The sequence below is a fragment of the Antechinus flavipes genome, chromosome 4 (assembly GCF_016432865.1).
Source record: "Antechinus flavipes isolate AdamAnt ecotype Samford, QLD, Australia chromosome 4, AdamAnt_v2, whole genome shotgun sequence".
NCBI lineage: Eukaryota > Metazoa > Chordata > Mammalia > Dasyuromorphia > Dasyuridae > Antechinus > Antechinus flavipes.
In genome coordinates this window covers 321,592,216-321,616,859 of record NC_067401.1, presented here as the reverse complement: position 1 = coordinate 321,616,859, position 24,644 = coordinate 321,592,216, and the positions used below count along the sequence as shown (strand labels likewise).

General features: G+C 34.3%; 1 protein-coding gene across 1 annotated transcript in view; it reads left to right on the top strand.

Moving 5' to 3' along the window:
• MAP3K5 (mitogen-activated protein kinase kinase kinase 5) overlaps positions 1-24,060 on the top strand; it is a 264,898-nt gene extending 240,838 nt beyond the window's left edge. Inside the window, exons 26-30 of the mRNA XM_051997832.1 lie at positions 15,480-15,723; positions 19,610-19,722; positions 20,194-20,306; positions 21,993-22,069; positions 23,299-24,060. Coding sequence (XP_051853792.1) covers positions 15,480-15,723; positions 19,610-19,722; positions 20,194-20,306; positions 21,993-22,069; positions 23,299-23,359 — 608 coding nt within the window. The 3' untranslated portion in view covers positions 23,360-24,060. The remainder of the gene's footprint in view (positions 1-15,479; positions 15,724-19,609; positions 19,723-20,193; positions 20,307-21,992; positions 22,070-23,298) is intronic.
• Positions 24,061-24,644: the final 584 nt, after the last annotated feature.

Sequence of the window (24,644 nt, the reverse complement as noted above, 5' to 3'; positions counted from 1 at the left end):
ATACCTTCTTTGTATCCCACTCTAATCAGGTCATTGACAATTGCCAAACCTTTTGTTCCAATTTTTCCCCTCCTTCCCCCCATCCCCTCCTCCCGATGGCAGGTTGACCAATACATGTTAAATATATTAAAGTATAAATTAAATACAATATAAGTATACATATCCTAACAGTTATTTTGCTGTACAAAAAGAATCAGACTTTGAAATAGTGTACAATTAGCCTGTGAAGGAAATCAAAAATGCAGGCAGACAAAAATATAGGGATTGGGAATTCTACGTAGTGGTTCATAGGCATCTCCCAGAGTTCTTTTGCTGGGTGTAGCTGGTTCAGTTCATTACTGCTCTATTGGAACTGATTTGGTTCATCTCATTGCTGAAGATGGCCATGAGCATTAGAATTGATCATCATATAGTATTGTTGTTGAAGTATATAATGATCTCCTAGTTCTGCTCATTTCACTCAGCATCAGTTCATATAAGTCTCTCCCGGCCTTTCTGAAATCATCCTGCTGGTCATTTCTTACTGAACAATAATATTCCATAATATTCATATAATGGGTGGGATTTTTAAATGTCTGAGATACTTGAATTAGCAATTCTTTAAGAGTACTGGATTTTCAAGTTGTCTAGTTTGACAGCTAGTAACAGCTTTGTCTCTACCCTCACAGTCTCCTCCCGCCTCAGCATTGCCTTAAACTATGGAGAGAGAAACTTCCCAGTTAAGCCAATACTTGCATTTCCAGAGTACTGCCTCCATATCTTCCATTGTTCAAATCCAGAAACATTTGGGGACAAAAGGTATAATAACCAGCAATTCCAGTCCAACCAACAAGGCCAACAGCACTCATTTCCTCATCCATATGCTCACTTTTGTTAAAGATAAAATTATCCCTGCTTTATGTCTCACAACTTTCAAACTGAGAAAAATGAGCACGAAATATATCTCTGCAAATTATTAAAGGATTCATAGACTTCCCCTGTTTACAGCCTCTATTCTGAAGCCACTAAAGCTGGTACTTTTTACTACTGTAAAATGGATTAAAAATAATGGATTTACCAGATAAAGAGGCAGCATTCATATAATTCAAAAGATATATTTATAACTGGCAGAAAGGATAACAGTGTGATATTGTTTTTGTAAAGTAACCTCTTTAAATGTTTTTGTTATATCCAGAAAGTACACATGACAGAGAAAAGGCCATGCTTAATAAAAAGGCACATTATAGAGTTAATGCTAATGCTATCTAACATTAATATAATGCTTTAAGATTCACAAAGTGCTTTCCATCTGTTACCTGATTAGATTCTCACACAAGCCTGTGAAGGAGGTATTATTATTATTATTATTATTTATTGCTTTATTGTTATTATTATTGTTTATTATTATTATTATTTTATTAATTGCTGAGGCAATTGGGGTTAAGTGACTTGCCCAGGGTCACACAGTAAGGAAGTATTAAGTGTCTGAGGCCACATTTGAATTCAGGGCTGGTACTTTATACACTGTGCCATCTAGCTACCCCAAAAGGAGATATTATTATTATTGTCTCCATTTTAACACAAGGAAACTGAAGTTGAAAAATTAAATGATCTGTCCAGGGTCACACAGCTACTAAATGTTTGAGGTGGAATTTCAATTCAGGCCTTCTTAACTCTACGTCTATCATTCTATAGCTTAACCTAAGCTGTCTCATTTGAATTTAAATAAAAATATTGAAATATATATACACATATGTGTGTTGTGTATGTATAAATGTGTGTATATATATATATAAATTTGTATATATACGTACACATATATGTGTGTGTATGTGCATATAAATATATGTGTATTTAACTTCACATTGCTTTGCTAATTCATGTCCTTTAGAAAGGACACAAAGTATTTTTCAGGCAACAGTTTGTGTCTGCTTGCTAAGGACATACAGGGAGCATCATTAGTGGGATGACTGTGGCTTGTGAGTTTTTTTGATGGAAGTAACCAATGAAACAGTGTAAGATGATTCTGAGTCCTGTGTAGCCTCCTTGCTCTCTCTGAGGGAGAGTGACAGGAAGGGAGGCAGAGAAGGCTGAAGTTTGTACCAGATACTGTTTTTCTTGGCCTTTGCCACTCTATTCGGGAGATCCTTATTTACTTTCAGAGCAAACACAGAACAAACTGAATTCCATTGATCTTGACATTCTCCTTTGAAATGAAATCAGGGAGATGAAAAGGAAAGAGGGTTGCAGCCTCGTGGAACATTGGCTCACAGGTTCTCCTTTTGTACAAGCACAAAATGAAATGTCTGAGTTCATCTTAGCTTGCCCCCGATGACAAGAAACACCGTTTCATTGACCATTTTGTCATCTTGTATTGAACGGCTCATCACACTCTCATACCCAGTGGCTCATCATCTCCCATGGGTTTAATTATTGTCTCCATACAGATGACTTCCAAATCTATGTATCTAGCCCTGGTCTTATTTCTGAACCCAAATCATGCATTTCCTGCTGCCTATTGCATATTTCAAACTAACTGCCCCAAGGCATTTCAGATTCAAACTTGAATTCATTATATTTCCCCCCAAATCCACTCCTTTTCCCAACTTTCTTATTTCTATTAAGGGCTCTCCCCATCCTTGTAATAATTTGGGTTTGCAACTTTGATGTTACCCTTGGTTTCCTCACTCTCCTTCAATCCCACACATCTACAGAATTTCTAAACATTTTTCCTTCTGTGTATATGATGTCTCTGTCCTCCACATATAGCTACCACTCTGGTTCACTATCACCTTGACCAATGACCTTCCTAATTGGTCTTTATGCTCAAGTCTCTCCCTTGTCCAGTCTATCCTATCCTTAGCATCCAAAGTGATTCCTCTTAAATTGAAGTCTAACCTCATCACTTCCCTACTCAGTAAATTCCAGTGTCTCTCAATTGTCTCTAGGATTTCCCGTTTTGCTTGTTAGTCTACCAGCTGCTCTTCATGCTTTCAAACCACTAGACTCAAATAAAAGAACCAGTAGATGTTCTTGCCAGTGATTTTTGCCTGTGGAGAATAAGAAAGATACCCTAGGATAGGAGAAGAGGAAATGCCCCAATTTTCCAGAAAGAGAATAGAATCTGAAAACTAGTGGTCAATAGCCTTGCCTTTGACTCCTGGCAGAATTCTAGGTTAAAAGGATATTTAGTGGACATCTAGAAAACAAAGCAGAGAAAGAGAAAGAGCATTTAGATTGCCTGCCTTTCTCTCCTTGCCACCCCTCTACTCCAGATTTTAGAGGGGGACATGGATAAGAGACCTCAGAAGGATTTGCCCTTTGTAAAAAATACATAGGATTAAAAAGGAAGCCAGTTATTTTGAAATAAAGTCACGAATGCTTTCCCATCTACCTTCAATTCCCTCAGAAATATATCCATAAACCAGTAGGGGACCTGTGGACACCCTCCCCCAAAATGTGTAACTCATCCTATACAATTCAAGATTCCTCAGTGGAAAGAGCACTGGCTTTATTTTTTTTTAATTTTTTAAAATAACTTTTTATTGATAGAACTCATGCCGGGGTAATTTTTTACAGCATTATCCCTTGCATTCACTTCTGTTCCAATTTTTACACTCCCTCCCTCCACCCCCTCCCCGAGATGGCAAGCAGTCCTTTACATGTTGAATAGGTTACAGTATATCCTGGATACAATATACGTGTGCAGAACCGAACAGTTTTCTTGTTGCACAAGGAGAATTGAAGGTATAAATAATCCGGGAAGAAAAATAAAAATGCAAGCAGTTTATATTCATCTCCCAGTGTTCTTTCTTTGGGTGTAGCTGCTTCTGCCCATCTTTGATCAATTGAAACTGAATTAGCTCTCTTTATCGAAGAGATCCACTTCCATCAGAATACATCCTCAAACAGTATCATTGTTGAGGTATATAATGATCTCCTGGTTCTGCTCATTTCACTTAGCATCAGTTCATGTAAGTCTCGCCAGTCCTCTCTGTATTCATCCTGCTGGTCATTCCTTACAGAACAATAATATTCCACAATGTTCATATATCACAATTTACTCAACCATTCTCCAATTGATGAGCATCCATTCATTTCCCAGCTTGTAGCCACTACAAACAGGGCTGCCACAAACATTTTGGCACATACAGGTCCCTTTCCCTTCTTTAGTATCTCTTTGGGATATAAGCCCAATAATAAAACTGCTGGATCAAAGGGTATGCACAGTTTGATAACTTTTTGAGCATAGTTCCAAATTGAAGAGTACTGGCTTTAGCTGGAATTCATGGCTTCAAAATCTGTCTCTGTTATTTATTACTAGTGTGATTTAACCTCCCTCATCTATAAAATGAGACAGTTAAACTAGATGATATTCTCTATATAAAATACTAAACTTGACACATCCCCCCAATGGATGTGGATGAGAAAGAGATAAACAGAGAAAGAGTCCTCTGCACTGTACTAAGTCACTGCACCCAATTACTTACAGATGGTAAATAGAAAGGCAAGTTTTTACTGCACTCATAGAAATAAAGTACATGGGGCTGACAAATGTGGTTTAAGATCCCCAGGCAGACTCTGCTGACTGTTGTGACCACTGTTTCAAAACAGGAAGGGCATATGGGAGTGGGGGCAATGCCTCTGAGAGGAAGAAGGAGAAGAATTATACTAGAAAAAATATTTTTCTTGACTTTTTAGTATAGGAGAAGTTATAACTAATTTGGAAGTAATAACATGTGAAACACATAAACCTAGAAAGTTTGAGTCTGCATTGTCCAATAAAATAAGCTCTGTAAGACATAGATTTCAGTAAATAATAATAGAAAGAATGTCATTTGAGTCTTGCAATAGCCTTGTGAGGTAGGCAGTATAGTTATTGTTATCATCCCATTTTCACAGATGAGGCAACTGAGGCACAGAGAGGCTGCAACTTGCCTGAGCTCATCTAGGTAATAAATATGGAAGTCAAAATTGGAATCCATTTCTTTTTGATTCCAAGTCCAACACTCTAGTCAGTATTTCACAATATCCCCTACTAAATGATACAAACATCCTTAAGAGTTTGTTATAAAGGGAATAAGATATTATGAATACATATACAAATTTAAAGTTGATGGAGAAAACAACAAAATAAACAATTTAATGCTTTGGTCCTTGTGGAGAAAGCACCAATTCAACTAGGAAGCAAAATTAAAGTATTTTGGAAGCAATTTAGTGTTACAATTTCAGTTTTCAAGCTATTTTGTTATCTAACAGAAGGCAACCAACATTTAGGATATAGTGAAATAAGAAGAGTATCTTTTGTTTTGTTGTTCATTTGGTTCAGTCATGTCCAACTCTTTATAACCCCATTTGGGGTTTTCTCAGTAACAATGTTGGAACGGTTTATCATTTCCTTCTCCAGCTCATTTGACAAAAACCTGTCAAATAGGAACCTGAGGCAAATAGGGTCAAGTGCCTTGCCCAGGGGCACACAACTAATAAGTGTCTGAGGACAGATTTGTACTTCCATATGGGTCAACTATAAGTGGCCCAACATAGAAAAAGATGCTATAGAATGAAGTTTGTAAAATTATGACTCAAATAAAAAGAGGGGGAAAATAGGATACTTTTTGCTATAAATAGTAGAACTAGAAAGACTGGAATTTAAGAATTATACAAAGGATGAAACTGCAAAAATTGACACTGTATTTTTTAAAACCATAAAACAAACAAAACAGATAGAGGATAAAAATTTTTGTTTCAAAGTAAAGTAATAAGAAAAATTTTGTGTTGATGCTTTTTGTCTTTGACACTTAATCATCGCACTAATTATTAAAATCTAAATCAAATTATGCATTGTCCCTCTGAACATAGTACAACATGAAAAGTGGTTGTCTCTTTCACTGAATTGCTAAAGTTCATAGTGTATTATTAGCCTCTTCCTCCAAACAGTATTAGATAGCTAGGTTGCATAGTGGTTAGGGCACCAGCTCTGAAGTCAGTTCAGAACTTGCCTCAGACACTTACTAGCTATATGACCGTGGGCAAGTCCTTTAACCCTGTTTGCTTCAGTTTCCTCATCTGTAAAATGAGCTGGAGAAGGAAATGGCAAATCACCCACATAACTTTGGCCAAGAAAACACCAAATGGGGCCACAAAGAGTTAGACAAAAATGAAATGAACAACAATAAATTCAATATTATCAGAACTTAAGTATTTTGCAACTATAATTTTACATTATAAGCATAATGTGTATAGGGAAAATTACTATGGTTCTAGTTATCTGAGGGGAGACACTACTTCTGGGGAGATCATGTCATTTTGATTATGTTTTCCTGTCCACAGACATACTGTGGCTCCCATGACCCTTCAATATTTGTTTTGAAGCAACATTGGCTTCCTAGCCCCAGTATACAACTCTGAATTTTCATGATATTTTCCTACTTATAATGTACTTTCTGCTTTTCTCTACTAAACCAAACTTTTCTCTTGATTAACGCTATTCAAAAGCCACTCCTGTAAGATTCTATCATGTTAACTCTTACTTGACTCCAACATTACTAATTTACTCTACTTAACCTTTAGCACACCACTCTTATGTAATTCTGTAGTCATTTTTTTCCTGTGGTTCCATATTACTACTAAGCAAAATTGATTTTTCCTTATTTATATGATTCTATTTGAATCCCTTTCTGTCCTTTTCATTTGTTCTTATATCTTTTAACATGTAATCATCTTTCATTAGATTGTCATCTACTGATGACAAGGACCATACTTCTTATTTTTTGGTATATTTGATGTCTAATAAAATGCTAAATATCCAGTAAATTGGAGACTGATTGAAATAACAGTCCTCCCCTTCCTTGGTAGAGTATGATAGTTCAGGCAAAAGTTATTTCCTTCCAATTCTATTCATTTTACATCAGTTTATTGAAGCTTTCCCAGTTTCCTTTGGAACTCTCTATTTTTATTAAATTATATTTGTTATTGTTGGACAGCTAGGTAGCACAGTAGATAGAGTGCCAGACCTAGAGTCAGGAAGTCTCATCTTTCTGAGTTCAAATCTGGCCTCAGACACTTACTAGCTGTGTGACCCTGGGCAAATTACTTAGTCTCTATTTGTTTGTAAGATAAGTTAGGGAAGAAAAATGGCAAACCATTTCAATATCTTTACCAAGAAAACCCAAAATGAGATCACAAAGAGTTGGACATGACTGAAACAACTGAACAACAACAAACAAAAAATGGAACAAAAATATTCTATAATGCATAGTTTATAGTTTGGGTATTCTGTGGGAAAAAAAACTACTAGTAATCCTTTTAAATGTATGGGTCCTTTTCTTCGTTCTTCTATTTGTAATATAAGCCCAGAAATGTAAGAAGTTGATCAAAGATTTTGCATAGCTTAGTAAATTTTTGGATATGATGCCAAATTACTCTCTGGAATGTCTGGGCCAATTCATAGCTCCTCCAAGAGTGAAAAAATGTGCCTCCTTTCCTATCTCCCCCCAGTATTTGTAACGTTCCTCTTTTTTTTCCATTGTTGTCATCTGATAATGTGAAGTAGAACTTGAGGGTTATTTTAAGTTGTATTCTTTAATTATTGGTGATTTAGAGCAATTTTTCATAAAGCTATTGAAAGTTTAGATTTCTTCCTTTTAAAATTGCCTATTCAAGCCCTTTGATCATATTGATGACTTTTGGGGAAATGGCTCTTTATTTCGTAAATTCTAATTATTTCTATATGTATTTTGGAAATGGGAACTTTATTATATAAGTTTAATGTAGAATTATACATTTTATCTTTTGTGATTCTCTCTTTCACTTGTTTGGTCATGAACTTTTCCCCTATCCATAGATCTGAAAGGTAATTTCTACCTTGTTCTTTTAACTTGCTTAGTATGTTTTATTTTATTTTTTTCTATTGATAGTGTTTTATTTTTTTCCAATTATATGTAAAGAGTATTCAACTTTATTTTTTTTTATTTTGAATTCCAAATTTTTCTCCCTTTCTCCCACCTTCTACAAGACAACAGACAATCTGATATGGGTTACACATTGCAGTCATGTTAAACATATTTCTATATTAGTCATGTTGTGAAAAAAAATTAGAATAAAAGGGGAAAAGTATAAAAAAGAAAAATGTGAAAATAGTATGCTTTGATCTACCTTCATTCTTCATGGGTATTTTCTCTGGATGTGGATGGTATTTTTTTCACAAGTCTATTGGAATTGTTTTAGATCATAATATTGATCATAGCTGATCATCATATAATGTTGCTGTTACTGTGTACAATGTTCTTCTATCTGCTCAATTTGCTTAGGCACACAGTGAATCCTTCAGTAAATGTAGTCTTTGGATCTATTAAACATTTATTCTAGTGTGTCTTTATGTGTGTTGCATACTTAATCTTTTCCACTGATCAAATTTTCTATTTTTCAACCAGTACCAACTTATTTTAATAATTATTACTTTATAATAGAGTGTGAGATTTAGTACTGATAGGATTCCTTCCTTCCTACTTTTTTTTTTATTACCTTGAGAGTCTTGATCTTTATTTCTCCCATATGAATTTCATTATTATTTTGTCTGGCTCTATAAAATAATACTTTAGTAATTTGATTATATGGCATTGAATAAATAATTTTGGCCCTAGTGTTAATTTTATTATATTGGCTTGACCTACTGATAAGTAAATATCATTTCTCCAATTATTTATGTCCGTGTAAAGAATGTTTTATAATTGGACTCTATAGTTCCTAGGTAGACTCCCAAATATTTAATATCTTCTTTAGCCTATTTTGAATGTAATTTTTCTTTCCAGCTATTTCTGTTGGGTTTTATTATAAATTTATTTTACATCCTGCAGTTTTGCTAAATTTATTATTTAATATTGACTCTTAAAGGTTTTCTAAATAAATTGCCATATCATTTGCAGAAGAGATCATTTTGATTTCCATTTGCTTGAGTTATTTCCTCAGTTTCTCATTTTTCTTTTATTGCTATAAGTAGCATTTCAAGATTTTGTTAAAAGTGGTGGTGATAATGAGCACCTTACTTCACCTTGATCTTTTTGGAGAAGCCTCTAACTTTTTTTTCACTACATATGACATTTGTTCTTGATTTTATATAGATATTATCTGCTAGGTTAAAAAAATTCATTCATTCTTAAACTTTTTAGTATTTTCACCAAATTTGCATTGGACTTTTTGGCATGATCTCTTGGCATGATCATTTATATTATTAACATGATTTGGTATGTTTATAGTTTTTCTAATGTTGAATAAATCCTTCATTCTTGCTTTAAATCCAACATGGTAATAATATATAATTTTAGTATGTCATTGAAGTCTATTTTTTTCAAAATTTCATTTTAAAATTTTGCATTAATATTCATTAGGGGTGTTATAGCAATCAGTTTTTTCCCTACTTATTCTCTTTCTGATCTAGGTATCAGGACCATATTTGTGTCATAAAAAAAAAAAATTTAAAGTTCCCTTCTTTTCCTGTTATTGCAAACAGTTGATGTAATGTCAGAATTCACTGTTCTTTGAATGTTGATAACATTCACTGGCAAATCCATCTGACTGGTTCTGGAGTTTTTGTTTGTTTATTTTGGATTCAATAAGGGATTGTTCAGTTTTTTTAGACTGAGTAATTAAATAGTACATTATTTATTTTGTTCATCTGAGTATTTTATATTTTTTCCACAGTGAATTTCTAAAATTGGTGATCTTCCTCTTCACTCCCAACGGTGTACCAATTTCTGAATGTCTCCTTCCTCTATGTAGTAGCTTAAGAACAAAATATCCCAAATATGAGTTCAAGACCAACAATGTTTTCAACTTCGAGCTTTCTACTTCCTTTAGCCTCTCAACCATACCAGCTTTTTACCTTCATCTAGTCTTTTTATTCCCTCCAGATTCATCTGGTTTATCCACCCTTTCCTGGCTACTCTTGTTTTCCTACCCAGCCTGGACTCCTTAGTAAGCCATTCTAAGGATTCTCTAAGCCCATGTTGATCTTTTATCCACTTTAGCATTAAACCACACTTCTCTGTTCTACGTTAGGAAATGCTTAGAAAATTGCTCTGAATGCTCTGAAAAGTTCAGAATAATTTTTATTTGAATTATAACTATTTTCAAGCTAACAAATAACACCAACTACATTTTTTCATGCCAATTTATGGGGCTATTGAGTATGAGTAGAGAAAGTTACAAAAGTGTGACAACTGATTTCACAAAAAATGAATGCTCACCTCAACTTCACTGATGCTCAGAAATCTTTTTATTTATCTTGAATGACTCCTTGATTGACCCCGCAAAGCAATTGCTGCAAACTTGTAATATTTTTCTTAAGATCCCAATACTATCCCCATTTCCCTCATTTTAGGCTGGCAATGTTGCTTTGGACTTTATTGAGGCCTTTCAGCCATGGTTTTCTCAATTTCTCTCTTCTCAGCCTCAGAATTTCTCGATATTTTCAATTTTCTCTCTTCATTCCTGTTTAATCTATGTTGAGGGAGAAATGTTGTTTTTCCTTTTCAAAATTAAATGCTCTACCTTCCCTGCTTTGCTTTATCATTGATATATTCTCTGTCTCAATGTCTCTGTGTGTCTGTCTGTCTGTCTCTGTCTCTCTGTGTCTGTCTGTCTCTCTGTCTCTTTGTGTCTCTGTCTCTCTGTGTGCGCACTCTCTCTTGCTCTTTACTTTCTGTCCTAAATGAAAAGATATTTTCTAAAACCCTCCTAAATCTCTTTTTCTTTTCACCACTAAACTTTTCAAAAACAGCAAATACTTATTACTGCTACTCCCTTGCTATTTACCTTCTTTCTCAGCCTCATGAACTCAGGCTTCCACACACACACACACACACCACACACACACACACACACACACACACACACACACCCTTTCTGTCTCTCTGACTCTTGCTGTATCTCAACTGATTTCCCCCTTGTTAAAATGTTTTGCTAATACAATTCTAATTTTCCATTACTGGTATTTCCTAATGAATACATCTTCTCTCCTCCACCTTTAGAACTCTTTCTTGTAACAAATAACAGCAAAATAAAATAGAGTGACACACTGACCATATGTAAGTCTCATTACTCAATCTATTATAAAACATATACAAAAATGGGAATTATTTTTAAAATGAGATAACGAACAAATATTTCTGTAGCATAATCATATATAAAATCTTTTTTGCTTTCACAAAAGTGAAAGAAATGTGATTGAACATACATCATTATTTTTTAAAATCTTGGCTTAATATTGTGCAATATAGAGGGTCAAAGATCAGGTTTTAGTTTAGTTTATTTCAACACATGGTTTTATTGAATGTAATAAATGGTAAAGGTATGTTTCAAGGATGGTTAGTTCGAAATGAATGAAGCTTATTGAGGGCAGTGTTTTCTTAGTCATAATACTTACTCCATGCTATCCTATGAAAAATTTTTTGAAACTCGGCTAGTAAATTTTCATCTTTTGTGAGATCAATGAGTTCTTTGCAAACTAATCAAAAAATGTATATATTTAACAAATTGTTCAAAATCTATGGATATTCTTTGGAAGAATTTTTAAATAGAAAATGGGGTAAGGTGTTAAGTATATAATTATAAGAATTTTGTAGGTGTCATATTTTCATCATATTTTGCAACAAAATCACAACAATGGAAACATTTCTAAACCCTCATGTCCAAGATGTTCTCTCCACAGCATGAGTATTTTCTTCTGAAAAGCAGTTACTTTCTCACTCATTGTTAGAAAGTTATCCTTTACTTTGAAGGGACAGACTGTGTGTTTTTTTTTTAAATATCTTCTAAGTCCCAGCTTCTTAAATTGTAGTTTACAACCCTATATGGGGTCTTGTAACTGGCTATGGGAATCATAAAGTTATGATTTATTATCAGATTTGGTTTCTATGCTTATTTCATATACCTGGAGTGACATCATAATTTCTTGAGCAAAAAGTGGTTGCAACTAGAAAAAGTTTAAGAATCTCTGATATAGGTATAACATGGCTGACAGTGTTTGTTACCATGGAAAAAAGTGAACAGACTTGGAATACTCCTTTTTGTTTTTCTTGAAGTCCAACTGTTCTTTTCGGCAGTAGCACAAGATAATTAGGGAAGGCTACCCAAGCTCTGAATAGTCCAAGAGATTTTTATCATCACTATCCATCGATGTCCTGTCAGATTTGATATTATCATATGGCTAATGAAGAGCCAGTTGTAGAGCAGGAAGTGTCAGCTCTGCCTTATTCCTGTTGTTCACTTATGGTTGCGTGGTTAATATTATATTTAATCTGTTCCTTTTTCTTTTTATTTTTTCTAAGTCACTTGCCCATTCTTTGAGGTTTAGTTTAATTACAATCAAATAATTTCCACAACTCTTATTTAACAGGACACAGGTAAGTGACAATTGCATTGTGCTCAAAGCTCCTTCAAACTAGAACTCTCATTTTAGAATATTTCACATGTTATATATAACATGTAACTCTGACATACAGATGATATGAAAGTGTTATCTTCCATATGTTAAGTATTAGTAAATCATTATACCTTTCTATTTTTAGACCAAAAAAAAAAAAAAAAGGCAGTATGACAGTGGATATGAAAATGCCTTGGGTTCAAATTCTTCAGACTCATATAGTTCAGTGATATTAGACAAATCATTTCACTTATGTTTGTCTTAATATCATCATCTGCAAAATAAGAAATTAGATTCAATGGCCCCTATGGCCTCTTCTAGTTCTAGGTGGCACAGTGGGATCAGGAAGATTCATCTTTCCGAGTGCAAATCCAGCCTTAGACATTTACTGTGTGGTAAGTGACTAAACAAGTCACTGAACTCTGTTTGCCTCTGTTTCCCCATCTGTAAAATTAGATGGAAGAGGAATTGACAAACTGGTATCCTTGCCAACAAAACCCCTAATGGGACCATGAAGACTCAGATTCGATGGAAACAACAATGTTTCTAGCATTTTCTCCCTGTACCTCAAGGTACCATCTAACCCACCAACCCCTAGAGAGGCATTCCTCACTTTGGAGATCTCTAGCCTAATCTACTTTAATAACCTCCTAACTGATCAGCCAATTTCCAGATTCTTCTCTATTTTATTCTATTCATCACTACATTGCCATGTTATTCTTCCTAAAGACTGGACCTTCTTGGGGTCCTCTTAGGACATCCTCCATTTGTTTCCCTTTGTTGTTTGTCATTGTTTATAGGATAGAGCACAAACTTCTTAGCAAGGCATCTAAATACTTAATAATTGTACCCCAAGCTATCTTCCAATGTTACCTATCCACTGGTACTTTCTGCCCCGTACTTTACTCCAGTCCCATTGGACTATTCACCATTTCCTTGTGTGTTCTGCCCTTTGTTCACAGCATTCATTACCTCTTTTGGAATGTCTTCTCATCCACAAACCTTTCAAAATCCTAGCCATTCTTTAAGGAAGGATCCACTCCAGTTGCTGCTACCCCTTTTACAAAGAGTTCCCTGCTCCCAAACCTGGAACTTCTCCTCTCCATACTTCCTTAGCATTTTCTCTGATCTCTTTAAGCACTAAAACCTATATATTTTGGATTGGGGTTGTTTGTAGTTTTTACCTTATCTGTACCAGGTCTTCATCTACACACTTCTCAGAAATGTCTAGTATAGTACTTTGCTTGTAGAGGCTATTCATATCTTTGCTGAATGAAAGATTCTCCATGAAATAACAATTAGCCACATTTGCTGTTCTGGGTATAATTTCAGAGGTTAGTTTAGTTACCATTGGAAGTTATTTTAGTTACAACCTCGTGATTTACATGAATCTATGTTACTGGGCCCCGATAAGATGCAATACATTCAAATTCATCTCCAAAGTCAAGAAGACAAAAATCCATCTTACAGATGTCAAACTTACAAGTGGAAGCTGATGTTCTGCTTTCTCCCTTTTCTTATCTCCTCTTTGCCCCATCCCACTACCATTGGAATGAGAATGCCTACCTCTAAATTATTTCAAACATCACAGCTTGATATCATAGAGTCCCTACCTTTATCACTTCCTCCACTGGATCCTCCCACCCCCAACCAGCCAATACTGCTATATTCTGTCTCCTGCTACAACTTCTAGATTGCACTTCCATATCCTGCCTCACTTCCCATCGTATCTAGAAGTTTAAGTATTCTTTCCTGTTGTTGAGGGGGTCAAAGTGTAGACTGAGTGGGAGGGTGGTATGGACAAGATTATGTTTCCACTTATATGGTGGGAAAGAAGATATGTTCCTGGACCTCCCTAGACTTTAGATTGTACTTTCCCCAAAGAGAAGAGTATTAACATGATTAAACTTTCTAGTACTGTTATTATTAATTATATTAATCTTCCTTCTTCCAGTCTTCCCTCTAATCCATTTTCCATACACTAACAGGTTCATGTTTCTGAAAACCTTATCTGACTCTCCACTGCACAAAAATCCTTTAGTAGCCTTCTTTTCACAGCAAACACAAATATCTCAGGTTGGCATTTAAAGCCTTCCATAATTTAAAGCTTTCAAATCTTTTTTCATATTTCTTCTCTTCACACATTCAGCATTACAGCCAAACTAAGCTGTTCACTGAAGTCCTACCAAGAATGCCTTGCTCTTCTTAGGGCCACCTCTTCTCAAGAATCCTTGCTTTCCTTCAGTATCAGGTAGTTCTTCCTATAGAATGACTTTCCCAGTTATCTCAGTTAAATCAGAAACTGCCTTATTTTTGACTTGGTATTCCCAATGCCTAATGTGACCCCTTATACAGCAAACTTAAATATTTGTTCAATTGAATTATTTATATCATGCATGTATTAACTGGAGCCTCAAAAAACCCTGTGAGATAGAGCAGATATAGTTCCATTTTTTCGATGAGGAAACTGAGTTACTTTGAAGTCATTTTTATTTACCACATAATTAGTAAGTGGTAGAGCAGGATATAGAACCCAGGCTCCTAGTTAATTGCTTTTGTGAATACATCATGTTTGCTATTAAGTGGACTTTTGTGGGGCTAACTTGGAAACCTAAAGGGTATTAATAACGTTTTGATTTTTTTCCTTACGGGTTTATGAGTTCCAAATTCTGCTGTTCACTAACTGTGTAATACTAGGCAGTTTATTCACCTTTTGGGGGCCTCTTTTTCTTATCTATAAAATGACCAAGCAATTCTTTTTTTTTAATAATAGTTTTTTCACCAATTACATTTAAAAACAATTTTTTTTTTATTTTGAGTTCCAGATTCTAAGTCTCTGTCCCTCCTCCCTTCTTGAAATGATAAAGCAATCTGATACAAGTTATATATGTACTGTATATATGTACAGTATATATGTAAATCATTTCCATATTAGGACTATGTAATTCTTAATGTCTCCTCCACTTCTGAAATTCTTTGTCTCTGTGATTTTGTATTATAAGAACAAAGTGAATGCCTGTTATATTATATCAGAATGTGACTTAGTTAATGCAATTGTTAATGCTGTTGTCCTTCCTAGAACTGAGGCCACACTTTAGTCTCGCATCTGAAAGTGATACAGCTGATCAGGACGACTTGGATGTCGAAGATGACCGTGATGAACAGCCTCCCACTCAAACTAATCGAAGACCTCAGGCAGTCATTGAAGATGCTGTGGCCACCTCTGGGGTGAGCACACTCAGTTCCACAGTATCTCATGATTCCCAGGGTGCTCACAGGTCTCTGAATGTCCAGCTTGGGAGAATGAAAATAGAAACAAATAGGTAAGTGTTCATTTTGTGAATCCTTTTTTTTTTTTTTTAAGTTAGTTTTATTGACTCTATTTAAAAAAAAAAATTCTATATCTCTCTCTTCCTCCTACAATTCAAGGAATTTAACTCTGCTATTTGGGGGAAAAAACAGTTAAAAACAATTGTACTTGATAGCATATGCAACATTTTATCCTAATAAATAGTCCCTTGCTTCTTTGCTGAGAGGAGGCAGGTATGTTTCATTATCTGTTTTCTGGGACTGTTACTAGTTTTTCACTTACCAATTTCACTTCCTTTTAGCGACATTTTCATTTACATTGTTGCAGTAATTGTGAATATCATTTTTTTGGGTTCCATTTATTTCACTGTGCATCAATTCATATACATTTTTCCATGTTTCTCAGAATTCCTTGTGTTTGTAATTTCTTGCTGAACAATAGTAGTCTACAATATTCATATTCCACAATTTTCAACCATTCCCCAATCTATGAGAACCTCCTTTGTTTCAAGTTTTTACCATCACAAAAAGGTTCCACTATGAATACTAGGATATACATCAGAATTTTCTTTGTTTTGACCACCTTATGACATAGGCCCAATAGTGAGATCACTAGATCAAAAGGTATTAATTATTTAGTCATTTTTCTTGAATGATTCCAAATTGTTTTCTAGAATGGATATGATCAGTTCACAGGAATACTTAATCGATATTAGTGTGTCTATTTTCCCACAATCTCCAAGTATTAATTTTTCATCTTTGCTTGGATGTTTTTTTTTTTTATTTTATAAAATCGACTCTCTTTTTCTATCTACTTTGATAGACAATGAAAATTCAAATAAATTCAGTACTTTTTTTTTTATTTTAACATGATTTCTAGCCTGTTCTTTACAAAATAACATTAATGAATTCATGATTTCATCAACTTAGGTCTCCTTCCCCTTCACAGAAATTACAAATTCTCTGTGTCTTTTTGCCCTATGTAATTTTTGTTCATGTTTCCCCACAGATCCTTTATAGCAGATCAGTACAGTGGCAGAAGAAACTCTCATTTGTACTTTTGCTATTATTGGCACACTTCTATACCAAACAGAATGTTTTAATTTAGCTAGTTTGGTTAAAAACCACTTTTTCCCCCAATAACATAGATATCAATTCATCCTTTGGAGCTTTATCCTTTAGGATCTCTAGAGCAACTTCATATATAACATCTCATAGACTGCCTAGGAAATAGATTCCAAAGCAAGATACTCCCTCTGACACATAGTTAAAAAACAGAAAGTATACATTCTTGAAAATCCATGGATTTTCCATAGCTCTTTCCAGAAAAAAAGGGGCAGGGCAAAAGTTAATGCTTCTAAGTGGTTTGCTTTTGTCTAACAAAGGATAAATATTAGCAAATAGTTACTGTCAGGTTCATTTGACCAAAAATAGCAAATGAATTAAATTTAATTTGTCTTCATGAGATCTTGGTAGCTTAGATTCAGCATAATATGTGTAACTTAAACTGACTGTTAGAATTTCCTCTTTCCCCCCTTCTTTTGGTATAACGTAAAGCTTAAATCTTTATGATTTATAGCTTCCTTTAATAACAGAGAATCAGCTTGTTAACAGTTCATTTTTTAACTCTGGTTATGCAATGAGATGGGGTTTCTTTTCTTTTTAGACAAGCAGAAAAATAATTCAAAGCCTAAGTAAGGGATTCTTATTATAAAGGCTCAAATTTCATGACTAGGTTTTTTATTGTTATTATTAAAGAGAAAAGACCTATATTATCTTATTGTCACTTAGGAAAAATGTTCCGTTTTTCTCTGGATAGTTCAGTAAAATTACTTTTCATTGATTCATTTAGATTTTAAAAGTCTGAAAAATATGAAACACATTCCATATCTAACAATATAGATTGTTTTTTCAAGGCTGAAAAAATAAAATCTCAAATTTCTTTGGTTTGATTTCTCTTAGATAGTCTTGTTATAAAATGGAGGAAGGGAGGATAGAAGTCATGGCTTTCCATGATCTCATATCATACCATAATACTTGAGTTCTTTATGTGCCAACGCCCAGTTCTCAGAGTAAGAGAACTTTCTTATTTTTGAAGTCACCTTTTGAGCCCAGCTTCATCCACCTCCTCATATCTGATCATATTTTCAATTCTTCACTCATTTGTAGAAATCCAGCACACACATAGACAAGTTTGGTATGGGACATTTACTAGAAGTAATAATATAACCTTTGCTTGAAGAGCTATGCATACAAGGAATATATCACTTTTTGAGGCAGGCAGCCCATTCCATCAAAGAATAGCTATAATTAGTAGTTTGCCTTCCTGGAACTTCCACTCATTAATCTTTCCACCTTACTCATCCCACTCTCTTAGTTAGTCCTCTCCCAATACTCCTATTCCTTGGTCTTGAAAGATTACATAAATAATAATTTTTTAGATATTGCCATTAATTCAAAAGTTAATTTTAGTTTCACAGTACTCACTAGTTAGTGTCACTGACTCATCAACAGACTATATTCCGAAAGTGCGTTTGTTTATAGTTTAGAACAAATGGTGATCAGGGTTCCAGCTTGCCCATAGATTCATAATGTTCACATGAAATTCTTTGAAGTTCTGTCAATTCCAGCTCACCCATATATCTACTCATCCTGTGCAGTGCACTGACTACATAGTCAGTAGAGTTTGCTTTAAATGCTACCTCCAGGGATTACTATGTGTTCTAGTCTCCTCATTTGTAAAAAGAAGATGTTGGACCAAAATCTCCTCCAGTTCTATAAGTTCCTCTAGATTCTTTGTATTGTTTGGATAGCTCTGAGCACATGGAGTGTCCAATTATTTTTCCCGCAAGCCACATAACCAACCCACCTCCATTTCTAGGATGGTGATTCTATTCTCTGATGATTCCCTTACTGCTGCATCATCTACCTAATTCATTCTCCATAATATGTTTTATCCTATTTACACCTGCTTTGCACCTCATAGACCTTTTTGATGTCCAAATGGTCCTGAGTTTTTGTGGGCTAGTGAAGCACAAATTTTAGCATGTTCTGCCATTCTGGAAAGGCTTTGAATACCAACAATTTTTTTTTTATTTCAAGTATTATGATATTTCCCCAGCTTTCCAGGGAAAAGTGTATCCCAGGAAAGGATCATATATGAGCATAGATTTAAAACTTCATGAAATCTTGCCAAACATTTACAAATGAGGTTTTTGGTAATTTAAATCAAGTCAAGTGGTGAAACCAGTATTGAACCCCAGTCTTCAAATACAGTATTCTCCTCTAGAGGAGACAATAATGTTACCTTTCCAAAGGATTCTCCCCTTGTCATGGAAAAGAAAGCTTTTGCTCACATCCCAAAAGTTACTCTAAGTCTATATTCCTCTTCTCTCTCATATGTACCCTCATTACTTAAGGAATATGCCATTTTTTTCTCTCTCTCCTTAATTGTAATAGAAAGAGAGAATCCCCTTATGACCATAACAGTAACAGTTCACTTCTAAGGGATATTTATAAGTTATTTGTATTTTAAAGGTTGATTTTTCTTTTCTTGCCATAATCAAAGGCAACAGTATTTCTCAACTATTATTAGTTTGAAAGGAAAAAAGGAAATGTTTTTTCTTCATTGCATACATATTTCTCTGGGTTTTTTGATAATGGATTAGACTTTGAATGATGTTTGTTAAAACTCCAAGATTTAATTTGCTATTTTGTATTTACCAAAGAAAATAAGATAATGTGTATATTCAAATGATTTTATTTGGAAATTACATTTCTAGGATAAGTCATGTCAAATCCTTTCAATTGACAGAGCTTAGACTAGAAGATTTATTAATGATATTTTAAAATCTAACAACATTTAGTCAAATTGTTCAATATGAATTTTTCTCTTTATAGATTGCTAGAGGAATTAGTTCGAAAAGAGAGAGAATTCCAAGCACTCCTTCATCAAGCAATTGAAGAAAAAGATCAAGAAATTAAACATCTGAAGCTTAAGTCACAACCAATAGGTAATGATAGAGAATCTTAAACACTTTTCAAAGGGGCTGTAGTAACCAAAAAAAATTAGGGCAAAAACATAACTTTTGTTTCCTGTCATTCTATCATTTCCAACAATCAGTTACAATATTGTGATCTATTTTTATATGTATAATATGTACCAAAATATTCATAAGTATATATGTATACACATAAACATATACATATAAACACACTGTATATTTACATGAATCTATACACATATATCCATACACATATGTTTGTATACATGTTATAGTGAGCAAATATATTTACATGTGTGTATACACACACACACATACAACTAGATTTTGTTTCTACTAGTTATGTTTTTCAATGACAGAGTGAAAATCTATGAAAATGTTCAGATTCTTATAACTAGAAAGTCAGAGTTCTCAGATATCCAAGGACATGAAATATACGTGGTGTAGAAACTAAACATTTACAAACCACATCTTCTCTAGATATTCCTGGACTGTATGTTTGTCACCTAAATTCTCCTGGCATAGGAGCTGAAGACTCTGAACTTATCGACTGGCTGAGAGAGAATGGAGCTGATGAGGACACTATAAGCAGGGTAAAGAAAAATGTTAAGAATCTGTGAGATAACTTTTAATCTTTTGGGGGAGAAAATTTTCAAGCATGTTTCTAATATGAGAGTAGCAAAAGGTTGAAAAATCAGAATGGATAAATAGAGCCAAGAAGAACAAGAAGTATTCCATATTTATATCTAATTTATTCCCACAGTTTAAGAAATATTTTGATAGACACTATTCATTTTAGGGTTATTGTGGCATTTTTTTGTAATTGTAGACTTATTTGAACAATGAATACTTATTACTATTTAATGTACCAATGGGATTGGTAACCTTAATACAGGCATAAGCAATTTCTTCTGGTCAAATAAGATAATATATCGAATTGTAGGATTCTCATTGTATATTTTTCCTGAGTTAGAAATAACCAAGATAAATGATAATGGTTAAATACTTATATATATGCTGGTTATAGGATGCATGAGTTATATTACTTCTTTCATGCTAGTTTGACATTCTTATAAAAATGATATTGTCAAAATCCCAGGTTTTTGTTTAAAATAAAATTATCAGAGATCACTTGTTCCACCTTCTTCACCACACCCTCCAAGTGAAAACTATTGAGTGACCATATAAAACTTAGATCAGCTCTAGAAAATTGCAATCTCTCAAGTTATTGATAAATTATTGGAAAAAGTTACATCCCACCTATAAGATATATAGCACTTCATTCAATGATGTAAAAAGAAGAAAAAATTTTTTTCATGTCCCTGATCAAGATGCAGATTGACATTGCTCTTCACAATGAAGTACTAGTGATATCTGACCACCTGCAACAGGCTCATGTTAATCAGAAACTATATTGGAAATTAAATACTACACTAATTCAAACTTTATTTCTGTGAGATCTTTAATCATTTGGATATGAGCAAAGCTGAAATATTTTTTGATGTGTGTAGTGGACTGAAACTCTGACTCAGACAAGAGAACACTTAAGGCTACCTATTAGATGTGAGACAATGGCTCTATTAGCATATATTTGGATGATGACTCTTCTCACCATTAGTGCTTGCTGAATGTTTGGTAGTAAAATAATCGTAGGCAAGGATTGGAGGGCAGAGGGAGAGAAGTGAGAGGCAGTTAGTTGGTGGCAGGACGAGGAGGAGAGAGGCTGGAGACTTCCAGACTCCAGAATCCAGGATACATCTTTGGCAAGCCGCATGGCAGCTTGCCTGCCTCCTTCACTTCTTTCCCTAAAGACGAAGGGCTTTGATTTATCCTGACTCTGGCTGATACCGAGGCCCTCCAGGGAGCTAGCCCATACTTTACAGATGTAAAAAATATCTGTTAATCAATGTTGATTGAAGTGATGATAATGTTTAGTCCATTTGGCAAAGGGGACACAGTAAACATTTTAAAATCACTTGTAGAGCACATATTTACATGCTGACAATTCCCCTGGGATTCCTAGATGGCCACACCTTGTTTGCCTTTACTTTCCATTATTGAATATGCTTAAAAGTAATTGATGACTGCATGGTTTATTAAAGATATTTTCCATTACAGCCTTTTAATAAATGAAAAACAGATTCTCCCTCAATTCCACAGTAATGAGGAGTTATATTAAATTTTCTTTGATTTTTTTTTAAAATTATTACCCTAATCTGAAATTAAAATCTAGTTACAAGGACAAAGTTCTTATTTTTTTGTCTCTTTTTTTCCCTTAGTTTTTGGCTGAAGATTATACTCTAGTTGATGTTCTCTACTGTGTTACTCGTGATGATCTGAAATGCCTACGACTAAGGTAATATGATGTTTTTTATTATTCTCTAAGGCATATAATTGGGGCAAGCTAAGTGATGCAGTGGTTACAATGCCAATTCTGGAGTCTGGAACAGTCTCATCTTCTTGAGTTCAAATCTGACCTAGACACTTAATTGCTGTGTGACCCTAAGCAAGTTGCTTAATTCTATTTGCCTCAATTTCCTTATCTGTCAAATGAGATAGAAAAGGAAATGACAACCACTGCATTGTCTTTGCCAAGAAAATCACAAATGGGTTTGTAAAGAGCCAGAAATGACTGAAAGATGACTGTACAATAAGGCATATGGTGTAGTGGAAAGAACAATATGGTAGGAATCACAAAGACCAAGTATTAGTGTACTACTAGAAAAGCCTTGTAAACATGAGATCAGTTTTTTCATCTGTACAAGAACAGGGTTGAACTTTATAATGTTCCATACTAACTAAAATTCTAAACTTTTTTTTACAAAGACATATAGTTTAACTGATAGAATTTTTTGAAATACATTAGACAAATAGTTTTAGACTTTTTGCTATATATTTCACAATATAAAAATTCTAAGACTTATTCCACTCCTATATTTTACAATAATAGGGGTCCTCTGTAAAGGATTTTATTATTGTTCAGTCATTTCAGTCAGATCTGACTCTTCATGACCCCATTTGAGGTTTCCTTGACAGAGACAATGGAGTGTTTTGCCATTTCCTTTTCCAGCTCATTTGCCAAATGAGGAAATTGAGGCAAACATTTAAGTGACTTGTCCAGGGTCACATAACTAATAAGTGTTTGAGGCCAGATTTGAACTCAGGAAAATTCAACTTTCTGATTCCAAGACCTGGTTCTCCATCCACTGTGCTACCTAGTTGTCTATATGGAGAGGATGCGCCTTAATAATTTTTTAAGTTATATCTGATTTAATTACAGATAAATAGTTCTTTATATTAGTTTGAGCATGTAAAAAGCCATGTTCAAGAATAGCTCATTTGAAAGATGTCATATTTCAAATTTTCAGTTTTGTTTCTTAGAGTGAAAAAGTATGTCAGGAGTGGGGTTAGAATAGATTTGGGGGTTAGAAGGGACTACAAAAAAGATACACAATATCATATTAGGAAGTTAAATTCAGGCCTTTTCTGGTCATAATAACTCATTGTTAAGAAACCATATTATATAGATGATTGAGGGCATTGTGGAAATGAAATATTATTCATGTTTCTTGTGTTTTTACCCAGGGGAGGGATGCTGTGTACACTGTGGAAAGCTATCAGTGACTTTCGAGAAAAAAAACCTTGACTGTATGTGGCTCAACATTACTCTGCTCTTCAGTGGATATTCTGAAAATTCACCCAGCACAGGACTGATGTTTTGGGGAAGGGTGGGTGCCAGATGGAGGGGTGAAGTGAGGTGAAGAGGGAGAATTGGAAGAGGTGAAGGAAAAGAAAGACCCTGCACTTTAATACAGTATTTGTTTACCAATGCTAAAAACAACACTGCAGCTTCCTAACTGCTTAAATTTCTACAATTCATATGGACTCTATTTAAAGAATGTTTAGTCTAAACATTTTTTACACAGGGATGTATTTTTATCCTAGGAGCTATGATCCTTTAAAGAAGCAAATGTTAATTTCACACAAAAGAGATGTAACATTTCATATAATTGTGCATCACTGGAACAAAAGCAAAATGTGACCATAACTTTTTTGGGGTTTATGTTTGTCAATAACCTATAATAGTAATTCATTGTGTAAAACTTATTTTTAAGTGTGCAGAATCTGTGAGCAGTTGTTTTTACTTACTAGTTAATTATAATATTGTATAGTTTTTGTAACTTAAGTTTCTGGTCTATGGTACATTTGTTTTAGAGTTGTTTATGTACTACTGAACTGTACCAGTTGTATATGCCTGAATCATAGTAATGTTAGCTTGTTCTAAAGCTATCTATTGTGACACACATTCTTAAAAGTAAAAAGAATCTAAACATAGTTTTTGATAAATTCTGACTAGAGTTTTTATTTCATTTTGTGAAATCAGCTTAACTATTGGGTAAAATTCTTCGCCATTATGCTTGCCTAAAACATTTAATGGAATTTAGGTTTTGTGCAAAAGATCACAGATGATTGACCATCCAGCATCCTTCAGAATCAGAAGCCAAAAGCAATAATGGCTAACATTTATATTCAAGTCAATAAACATTTATCAAGCTAGACTTTGTGCTTGGCACTGGGGGTACAAATTAAAAAAAAAAAAAAGAAAGAAAGTAGTCCTTAGCCTCAGAAAGCTTACAAACTATTGGGGAGGACAACATATATAAAGGGAAACTGAGAGGTGGAGTGGGGGAAGGGGTTAGGAGGGTAAAGAAGCTAAGCTGCATATGGGGAGTGGAATGAGCTGGATGTTCCATAACTACCTCTATATAGGAAAGCTTTGGCAGGAACTTAGTATTTCAGCTTTCCAATCAGAAAGAAGTGGGAAGGAGATGAATAATAAAGGCTGAATTAGAAGTGCAAGAATGAGGTATGTTGTTTTTTGTTGTTCAGTCATGACCCCATTTGGAGTTTTCTTGGCAAAGATATTGGAG